The sequence below is a fragment of the Triticum urartu genome, chromosome 7 (genome assembly GCF_003073215.2).
Source record: "Triticum urartu cultivar G1812 chromosome 7, Tu2.1, whole genome shotgun sequence".
NCBI classification, from domain to species: Eukaryota; Viridiplantae; Streptophyta; class Magnoliopsida; order Poales; family Poaceae; genus Triticum; species Triticum urartu.
Window position 1 is genome coordinate 205,122,400 of NC_053028.1, and position 9,921 is coordinate 205,132,320.

General features: G+C 43.6%; 2 protein-coding genes across 3 annotated transcripts; one reads left to right on the top strand and one right to left on the bottom strand.

Annotated features, from left to right (window-relative positions):
* Nucleotides 1-491: 491 nt before the first annotated feature.
* Nucleotides 492-6,279, top strand: LOC125525578 (protein SAWADEE HOMEODOMAIN HOMOLOG 2). Of its 2 annotated transcripts, none has more exons than XM_048690584.1 (7): nt 492-914; nt 1,028-1,190; nt 1,503-1,566; nt 1,780-1,831; nt 3,766-3,909; nt 5,040-5,159; nt 5,738-6,279. In XM_048690584.1, the coding sequence occupies exons 1-7, from the start codon at nt 729-731 to the stop codon at nt 6,083-6,085; spliced, it is 1,077 nt and encodes a 358-aa protein (XP_048546541.1). In that variant the 5' UTR covers nt 492-728; the 3' UTR covers nt 6,086-6,279. The 2 variants fall into 2 exon arrangements, with proteins under 2 accessions (XP_048546541.1, XP_048546540.1); XM_048690583.1 differs by having other exon boundaries at nt 496-914; nt 5,735-6,279.
* Nucleotides 6,280-6,777: 498 nt separating this feature from the next.
* LOC125525579 (protein BOLA4, chloroplastic/mitochondrial) lies at nt 6,778-9,429 on the bottom strand. Its single transcript, XM_048690585.1, has 3 exons — nt 9,082-9,429; nt 8,893-8,960; nt 6,778-7,120 (listed from the first exon to the last, which is right to left on the bottom strand). Exons 1-3 carry the CDS (start codon nt 9,367-9,369, stop codon nt 6,970-6,972), a joined length of 507 nt encoding a protein of 168 aa, XP_048546542.1. The 5' UTR covers nt 9,370-9,429; the 3' UTR covers nt 6,778-6,969.
* Nucleotides 9,430-9,921: the final 492 nt, after the last annotated feature.

Sequence of the window (9,921 nt, forward strand, 5' to 3'; positions counted from 1 at the left end):
GGTAAAATAAAGAGCAATCACATTTATTTTCTCACCATCTATTAGATAGCTTAAGCTGGTCATAGTGGAGAGTAACTTATACTAGTGTCATGCATATGACACTAGTCTAAATTACTACCTTCATAGTGCAAAGTAACATAGTAGTGGTGTCATAGATGACTTCATTTATTAGTTTGTAGACTCATCTTGTCTTGAAAACCGTTATGTTACATTAACATATTATGTTACCACTTCTCGTTAACTACATGCCACATTAGCAAAATTTTCTTGGAGTGCGCTATGTTACTAGCTAAGTTACTCCCACTATGACTAACCTTATATACAATCCATTGGAGTAGTTGTATGATAGCTTGTTGGTTGATGACATAAACATTTTACCAACAAAATTAAATACAACCTATTCTAAGCCAGACATGAGCTAGCAGGCCCGGTCAGGCGGTCACTGCGGCTGCCAAACACGCCTACAGAATCTGCGCAAAACGGATGTTCGGTCGTGGAGTTCGGCTAGGCAACCCAGCTCGGATCCCGCAGAAAAGGCAGGCAACACAGGCAGCGGCACACGGTACAGCCGCAGGAGACACAGAGGCGAGATCCCGTGGCGGATCAGCGGCTGCCTGTCTGAACCGGCAACGCATCTCCTCCCTCCCCCCTCTCCAGTCTCCCTACTCCGACGATCTATCCGTCGAGCCTCCTCACCGCGCCACTCGCAGCAGCGCCGGAGGGGGAGGATGGGGCGGCCGCCGAGCAGCGGGGGCCCCGCGTTCCGGTTCACGCACGCGGAGGTGGCGGAGATGGAGGAGCACCTCCGCCACCTCAACAATGCCATCCCGCAGCGCAACGTCATCCAGGGCCTCGCCGAGAAGTTCACCGCCTCCGCCGCCCGCGCCGGCAAGATCCCCGTCCAGTACAAGCAGGTACGTACTAGGTTTTCCCCACTCGAATTTAATTCCCCCCTATTTCCCTCCCTGGGGATACGAGACGGGCCCGTCTTATTCCGATCTATGTTGGATTTTGCGGGTCGGCGCAGGTCTGGAACTGGTTCCAGAACCGGAGGTACTCGCAGCGGGCCAGGACCCCCAGGGGCGCGCCGCCGCCGCAGGGGAAGATGCTGCCCACGGGGGCCGAGGAACACCACCCGGCCTCCTTCAGGGCTCAGGGGTCTTCCTCTTCCTACCCCGGATCCCACTCAGGTGGCTGCTGGAACGCCCATAACTCGATATTTACTTATGCTGTTCATTTCCATAGCATGCAATTCCGCTGGTGGTTAGGATGATAATGATGATGGTATATTGGTACTATTGCTTTGGTGGTGCAGAATTTATGCATGATCTTATGTTGGGTGTAGGGGTGCCTCTGAATGTCTAGGGCTTATTGTTTGGGTGCTGGCTGCTATAACAATTTCAGTATTTATTATCGTTTAGAAGATTTTAGTTTGTAACCGACCTGCCATGAACCATGTATCATGTTGATTATGGATTATTGATATTGTCGTTACCAATCAGGAAAGAGTGCTTCGGATGGTGGCCAGGCCGAGTTTGAAGCAAAGTCAGCTAGAGATGGCGCGTGGTATGCAGATATATATATATTCATCATTTCCTCTTTTGATGTCAGATCAGATGTGGTCTGTTTTTTTGTGTATAGTTGATTTATTTTTGTGTGTGAGTGTGGGTTGGTTTGTCTGTCGGTGTGTGTGCGGGGGGTGGGGGGTTTAATCGTTGATTCGGTTTACTTGCATAAACCTTTTAGTTCTATATGCATGACTAATCTTTGTTGTTACAGGTATGATGTTGCTGCCTTTCTGTCCCACAGGCTCTTTGAAACAGGGGACCCGGTAATGACCATGTATTTTGTTGTTAAATATGATTGATTTACTAAATTCACTTCTGCCATTATTTATTCAAGCGCTTTACCAGCACTAAAACTAGAGATGATTCTGGTTTTCATCTATTTATAGTTAGATGACATTGTGTCCTAGATTTCCCCAACACTTATTGCCGGATCAGTGTTGGTGTTCAAACATTTTGAACACCTGTCTTATCTAACTTTGTGTTGTAGAAGACCTGTGAGTCGGCACAGTATCACTCCATCCTGCTCTACACTTTTACAAGATGGTACTAATAAAGTACTGATCAGTTAACATAACTCCAAGAACCTTGTGTACTTTCTACTTTATTAGGCTTATATGGGAAGCTGATATTAGATGGTATAACTTTTACTTTTCACCATCTCTGTGTTTTGACATGTAAAACAAAATACATAGATTGAATGTTTGTTTTAAAGATTGTATAGCAGTATAGACATGCCAGAGTTTTTAAAACAAATAAGTTAATTCACCCCCTTCAATTATCATGAGAAGCGATTTTAAATGCTGAACCACAATGCTATTTACACCCTTGAACTGTAGGAACTGAAGCGTATCAGACTACAGTGGCAGTTTTCATTTCAGTTTGGTCATGTAACAAGCGAATTCAGCTGCATTGCCACCATGGACCCCCCCACCCACCCATTATACCAATCCCATGATCTATATTCAGCATAGGGAAAATATTGGAGATTTGATATGGTGTAAACGTGCAATATAACATCCTTACATGCGACACAGTGTGCGCCATCCAATTCCGATTGCTTGCCGTGATCGTGATGTCATGATCCGAGCATCAATGATGTGACCGTGATGACAGCTCCACAGGACTTTATCATTGTCCCTGCAAGGTCCATTCATAATCAAAGCCTGGCTGCTTCTCTTCCACACAGCCAGCAAAAAGCAGGGGCATTTTTGAGCCAAAGAGCCCTCCTGCACTATGCTGCAGCGTGTGGCCTCGAGAAACAAGCACACCTACTCCAGAATCTTGTCCCAAGAGAAGACCCAGACTCATACGCATGTGAACTGCAAAGCATAGGCTTCCATGCTGGGTCAGTTTCCAAATTAACTAACTGATTCATCCAACTCTGTGCTAACTACTAGTCACCCACCACCACTGTACTAGCCGCCAAAGCTTTGTTTCTTGATGTATTTGCCCAAGCTTGATGATTTGCCATAATTCTAGTACTCCCTCCGTGCCAAAATAAGTGACTCAACTTTGTACTAGCTTTAGTGCAAAGTTAGTACAAAGTTGAGTCACTTATTTTGGGACGGAGGGAGTATTTGCTTAATGGAGAATTACAGAAGCAGTAGCAGTAGTATTGTTTTAGACAATTAGACTTTTAGTTGACTCCACACACACCAAAGGAAGAAGCACAGCCATAGTACGGAAATAACTTTGCATCCAAATTAGCCTGTACATCACCTTGCGGGAACTGTGTGTGGTTGAAGTGCGATGTGAACCACTGTACGTGTAGTGTATGTTGCAAGCACGGAAGGCAAACATGTTTGACGGGCACCCAAGGGTTAGTGCGGTGTTGCACAAGCTGTTGAGTTCTAAGTGATACATGTGGCTCAGTTGCTGCGAGGCTTGTGAGCCGACTTGAGTATGGTTTGAGAAGAGAGAAACAAACTGTTGATGACTTGATGTGGCTTGTCAAGCTGGTACTTAAGATTCACAAAGATCGAGGATTTGGCTGCCAACGTGGCAAAGATTACTGTCAAAACCAGTCTTAGGGGTGATTTGTGTTTTTCACAGTTGAGGGTTGAAAACCAGACTCGCTCATTTTTCAACAATTATATAATGCCCACGTTCCTCTAGTGTTTAATCATTCTCCACAGTGGGTTTACTACCTGTGCGTTACGCCAACTGTGCTTGCACTTATTAACTTTTTGTGTTTCAGGAAGTAAAAGTTCGATTTTCTGGATTTGGGCCTGAGGAGGATGAATGGATTAATGTTCGTAAATGTGTGCGGCTGCGGTCTCTTCCATGTGAATCTGCAGAATGTGTTGCTGTGCTTCCTGGGGATCTCATTCTTTGTTTTCAGGTAGTCATCATCTTAAAGGACTTCTGTTCACCTGACTTGGCACTTGAAAATTCTGCTTGTTAACTTATTATTCCGAGATTATTTTATTTCTATTACTTGTTGGCCTCTGATAGAGTGGGGGTATGTCGGCCGGGTTTCACCTGCCAAAAGTCTTGGGTCTTCCAAAGTTTCTGTTTTGACTGCGGTGCACATGGCAAACAGATTACTGTTGCTTATTAAGCCAAGTCACTTGTTTGGTCCTTTTTAAGAGTAATTGATTATATATTTCAACCTTGTTGATACTCAAGGCTCTGCAATTCATAGCCTCTATTTCTTGTTTGTGTGAACTATAAAGTTGTAATTCCAGTCTGTGCATTTTCAAGTGTTGTGATTGACAGTACATATACTTATTAAATGCCTTTACTTTAATCTGTAAGAATTATAAGTTCCAGTGCTGCATGTATTTTATACGTATGATATATGCAGCGCTATAGTTGCAATGAATAGGACATTTAAGTACAACATCTGTTTCCTGTGGCTTTCCATTTTCTTGGTAATCATATTTCGTAATAGAATTTCATTGTGATGCCACTTGGTCCAACTGGCAGCATTGATTGTACAATTTATTAGTTGAGGTGTGAATGGCAAAAGGACTGTGAAATCGCTGCATTTTATTTCTAGTCATACTTATGAGTAGAAGAACTGATTTTTAATCTAAATTGGGTGTGAATTTATCCAATGAATATTCTCATTACTTTATTATTGAAGTGAGCCCTGAAAGCTTCTCTTGGAAAATGGAGGCTGTAACCTATCTCTGGTCATTTATAAAATGGATAAATCAACTTCCATCAAATAAAGGCTGCCTAAAAAATCATTGTGTTGGTAGTTGGACAAACACCTGGAACGGTAAATTAGAGCGTTGAGATTAAATGTGCATGAGTTTACTGCTAGTTCAAGACAGTATTGTACTCAAAATTGGAGTATTGTTGAGGGTCTTAGTAAGGAATTTTGGTCAGTGGGTAAGTAGTGAAGTAAAGTTGAACAAAGGGCCAGTCTATTTTGATTTGATTTAGTTGTCTTGTAATGTAGTGTTACCGTTTATCCAAGTTGATTTCTCACATGAGTAAATATTTCTTTGCTGAATTGAACAGGAAGGCAAAGAGCAGGCCCTCTATTTTGACGCTCGTGTTCTTGATGCTCAAAGGCGCAGGCATGATGTAAGAGGGTGCCGCTGCAGGTTTCTTGTTCGGTATGATCATGATCACTCTGAGGTAATTCTCCTTCTGTCTAACTCTGTTGAGCGTTCAGGCATTTACTCTGGTTCCAGTGTTACACCATTTTGGATGTCAGATGTGGGACTAGGGTCCTGGAGTTGCGATTCTGGTTCCAGGGCTATTTGCCTGCATATAGAATTTGATTTTGGGCTTTATCCTTGATTCCACGAAGATTTGATGACACATACAACCCGAGCTGGCAAAAATCAGACCTCCACCCCTCTGATTTGTATGTAGTTGGCCATGGTTTTCTTCATAACATGCCTGGACATGAATAGTGGGTAGCACGCCATGGTCCTTTGTGGACCCATTATAAAACCCACCCCAGTTTCTGAAGGCAACAAAACCTGCTTTGGAATTTCCTTGTGATTTCATTTCCAACCTGCAATTTCTTTGGCAGCCAAACAAAAAAAAATGTTAAAGGAAGAAATTATGGGAAAAATTAGTGCAAGATACTATGGTTTTTGTTCAGGCTAATTATCTTGTTATGTAGTCAAATAAAACGGAAAGCAGAGTGACGGTATGATGTTTCAGACAAATACTTAGATTTTACATTTCTTTTGACGTGACAGGAGATTGTTCCTCTGAGGAAGGTATGCCGTCGACCAGAAACTGATTTCAGGCTCCAGATCTTGCACGCATCTAGAGCGGCGGCGTCTGCAGATGCTCAGAATGTTAGCCCAGTTGAGCAGAAACCCCAAAAGGCACACAAGATGATGGACGTGAACACTGCCGAGGTGACCGTGGTTCGCAACCCAGATCAAGGAGGGCCATCTGATAAGCCGGCTGCTCCCTTACCAGCTGCGGCTGCTGGCACCCGCGGTGATTCAGTTTCAGATGTGCAGATGGGGAATGTGGAGGTTATTCCAAAAGTTGAAGCTGCAAATGAAGCACATGACGACAAGATGAACGTGGGAGCTTAGTTGTTTTGCTTCCCTGTGTGCCTCGTTGTGAACTTATTAAGTCCAAAAAAATGTTTGCTTAGGAACTTCCGATCGAGGAAGGATGGTCGCCCGGTAACTGTAATGTGCCGATGTCGACTTGTTTGCTGGTGTGTGTACAGAGTGTTGGATTGTCGGTATCTATATAGCTATATCGTGAGACGAATGTTGTTTTCTGGTGGTGGTTGTCTTTTATCTGTTTACACTCTTAACAATTTTGAACAGAGAAAACGCACCATGCAACACGCTCATGCACCAGAAGATTTGCAAAAGCTCCAAAGCCAAGATAATCCTTGCATGTCCTGGTGCATAACTTAGGCAGAGTTGTCTGTTTTCAATCCTCTTGCTTGCTCAATGAAAAGGCAGAGCTCTGCTGATTGCTTGAAAATAAAATGTCAAACTATAATTTTACATAAAGTCGTAATTTACCTTATTGCCTAGACATGGTATCTAGGTGAATGCCACCAGGTACACTGCAATTATCTCAGTTTGGTCGTTTCAATCAATTTTCTACATCTATTTGCCATTCTCCCTAACCTCTATTCCTATTTTTCGCCTGATGATTGCATAAAGCAAGCAACGATAGACCTCAAGTGGATCAGTCACATGAAAAGCAAACAAAGATCAAACCTGGGATTCTAACTCTTGAATCCTTTGGACAAGTAGCTGCCATATCAAAAACAAAATGCTAATTATAGCCAAAAAATATATTTCTTATGGAGGTAATGCCAATCACACACCAAATTATTGATCCATCAGTTGGCGTGTACATGAAAAGTGTATCCTACAAAAGAATGTCTTCATGTCGGTCCTGGCAGTGGCCTTGGTGTACAACAGTTTAATTTTTGCCATGCAGATCTCGATTACTAGTTGCCAGCTGCCTCACCTGGAGTCTTGGTGGTCATTTGGTCCACAGCATGCACGGTGCTCTGAAGCTCCTCCCATATAACCTTGTAAACCATTCTCTGCCTGTTCACAGCGGATTTCCCCTCAAACGCCTTCGAAACCACGTCTATGCTGAGGCCAAAAAAAGGGACAAGTCTAGTTTCAGAAATATAACCAAAGGAAAATAGTAGGACCAATCAAGCATCAGTTAATGAAAGAATCCCAAACAATGTTGCCTCAAATATAGTATATTTAAACATAAGTACCCTACAGATATAACTAATGTTATTTTTGTCAACTCATGAACAGAAAACTGTTGGTGCTAGCAGCAGACTATCCTGGATTTCCGTAATTGTAGAATTACTAAGTTCATGTTGAGAAAAGGAGGGATCCATTTGCAGTTGAAGGCAATCCTCAACATTACTGGACTAGCTGAAAATAATAAAAATGCCTACACACGGGTATGGAAAATGCCTGATAACTATTTTAACGGATTCATAAGAGAAGGTTTGATGCAGAATATGAAGGTTGATAACTTCTGATGTCAATCATGTCAATTAAGTTGTATTGCCATTTTTATCTCTTTTCAGTGTCAATTTCTAGAATTTTCCACAATCCATGATGCACGAAATAATAGAGAGATGGGAGTAATATGTATCTAAGTGATGTCTGCCACACTAATTCACTTAAGGGTGCATTTTGCATACATGATATTTGATCAATCTAACCTAATTATTGTCCAGTTTAATATTTCTGATAATGACCAGTGCCTTGGAATTTAGTTTCACCGTCTAAAATTTACGTTGCGTTCGAATAGCAAACTCATTGAACATCAATTTTGCGCACATCAATTTTTTCAACGGGAACAGGTAGCATGTCAGTATGCTGAATGCTGTTGCCTCTCCCACTGCAATAAACGATGAATGTGATGATGCTCAATGAACTATCCATATCACGTTAACACAAAATCAACTCCTATCTTTTTGAATTGATCAACATAGCCCTCCAATATCTATAAGCTGCCTTGCAGGAATTGCGCCCCCTGAGTCCCTGACCTCTCCTGCGATAGCTTCATTGCTCATCAAATACACTGGCAGTTAGCTTTCTTCTCAGATTATCATTGGCATGAAAATACTATGCCAAGCTTGTGGGCTTTTTTCTTTACATAATTGCTCAATATGGTGTCTGAGTCTGCACAAGTCCTCCACTACTTAACATGTCCGGATCATGGACTGTACCAGTAAACTCTTGTATAGCAAAAAACATTATATCCATCGTTGCTAACAACACAACTGCTAGCACCACTGCAGTTGTCATTGCTAATAGGTAGCTTCTGCCATGCTGACGCCCCGCTATGGCGCTATCCCTTCGCCTTGCTGCCGCGTCCGAGACCCTGGCTCTGGCACTACCACTGTCGCTAACAGAGCAGATTCAGACCCTGGCTCTGGCACTACCACTGTCCGCGATAACTCAGCAGGTCCCTTTCCTCAAAAGTTTACATCATGTATCTAAAGGGTTTTAAGAATATTGACTTATTAATTGCTGCATTAGTGCATTACATCCATTTTATGCATCCTTCCTAGTCTAATAAAGTAACTGAATCTAAAAGCGAATGAGCTAGTCCCTTACGTATTCATATAACTCCACACATAACTCCTAAAGTATCCCGACTATATCACCATACTACCGATGCTCCATACGCAAATGTCACTCGCAACCAAGAGGTGATCAAGAGACCACAGATTAATTCCATCTACTGCTTGAGTACAGTTACAAGTCTAGACCATAGAGTGTGTGCTCTCCACAGATAGCCCGAGGACCTAAATTACGCCCACGAAACAGCAAGCGTTCTTGACATCTACTGTAGTCAATCATGGAACCGATGGCAGGGTCAATTTTGTTACCAGACGTGGCGGCCATCCCCTGAGGCGTCGACGACGGTGACAGTGTCCGCCTCCAGCTGCTCCTTGATCTGAAAAAGGATAACAACAACATGTAAGCGACCAGAGGATTTACATCTGGGAGACATCGGCTCCACCCGTGGAGAAACCAAGATTAGAAGCAAGAGGCGCCAACGGGGTGCCAAGAAGTACCTTGGTCTCCATAGACAGCGTGATGGTGGAGCCGGTGGGCCCCTCCGGTCCCGGCGCCGACGCCCAGGCCGAGAATCCCCCGGTCCGGGTGCTGCCGGAAAGAGGGGGAGGGGACCAGGTGGTGAATCTAGCAGAGGAGGAGGAGGAGGAGGAGGAGGAGGATAGGGAAGAGAGGGCCAGGGTGGCCTGACGGCGGATGGCGTATGAAGCGGAGGAGGAGGTGGTGAAGCGGCGGAGGAGCATGGAGGTGAAGGAGCAGGGGGCGGCGGCGGACCTCATCAGCAGCATCGTCGCAGAGGAGAGAGAGAGAGGACAGGAGAATATTTCAGATTTTTATTTTTTTGATGAGAAACAGAAGATTTCAGAAATGTGGTCTTGCTTCAGCGGCCATTTGCTTTGGGCCTAATCCAGGTCCGAAAAGGGCCGCGTCGAGAGGTAGTGCCGTGGGCTAAAAGAAGTAGGGCCGCCAATTCATTAAGAAGAAGATATGTCACATACCTTTTTTTTTCTTATTTCTCGCACATCCTATCTTTATGAGCACCCGCGTCTCGTAGTTTACGGAAGCATCTCCTCTCACTAAACGAACATCAAAGTCTGAAATAAATCCAGAAAAATGCAAGCACCAGCGCCCAGTCTAGGCCTCAACACTTGGTGCGTTGATTTCACCGCAAGAATCTATCCATCCAAGTAATCTCCGGTTCGTCTAAAAAAGAATTTGTAATAGTATTATTATAAAAACACCAATATTTGGGGAACAGCCGCTGGGAGCGATTTCCCAACGAACACTTAAATTATCATGCAATTTCAACTAAGTTGTCATGGAAAATTTATAAGAATTGC

Bases quoted from the DNA above. Each gene is read 5' to 3' on its own strand.
- LOC125525579 (XM_048690585.1), bottom strand. From the start codon at position 9,369: ATGCTGCTGATGAGGTCCGCCGCCGCCCCCTGCTCCTTCACCTCCATG. The intron at 8,961-9,081 runs GTACTTCTTGGC...ATCCTTTTTCAG, and splicing joins CGCTGTCTATGGAGACCAAG to ATCAAGGAGCAGCTGGAGGC. The intron at 7,121-8,892 runs GTAACAAAATTG...TTTTGGCCTCAG, and splicing joins GGGGATGGCCGCCACGTCTG to CATAGACGTGGTTTCGAAGG.
- LOC125525578 (XM_048690583.1), top strand. From the start codon at position 729: ATGGGGCGGCCGCCGAGCAGCGGGGGCCCCGCGTTCCGGTTCACGCAC. The intron at 1,191-1,502 runs GTGGCTGCTGGA...GTTACCAATCAG, and splicing joins CTACCCCGGATCCCACTCAG to GAAAGAGTGCTTCGGATGGT. The intron at 3,910-5,039 runs GTAGTCATCATC...TGAATTGAACAG, and splicing joins ATCTCATTCTTTGTTTTCAG to GAAGGCAAAGAGCAGGCCCT.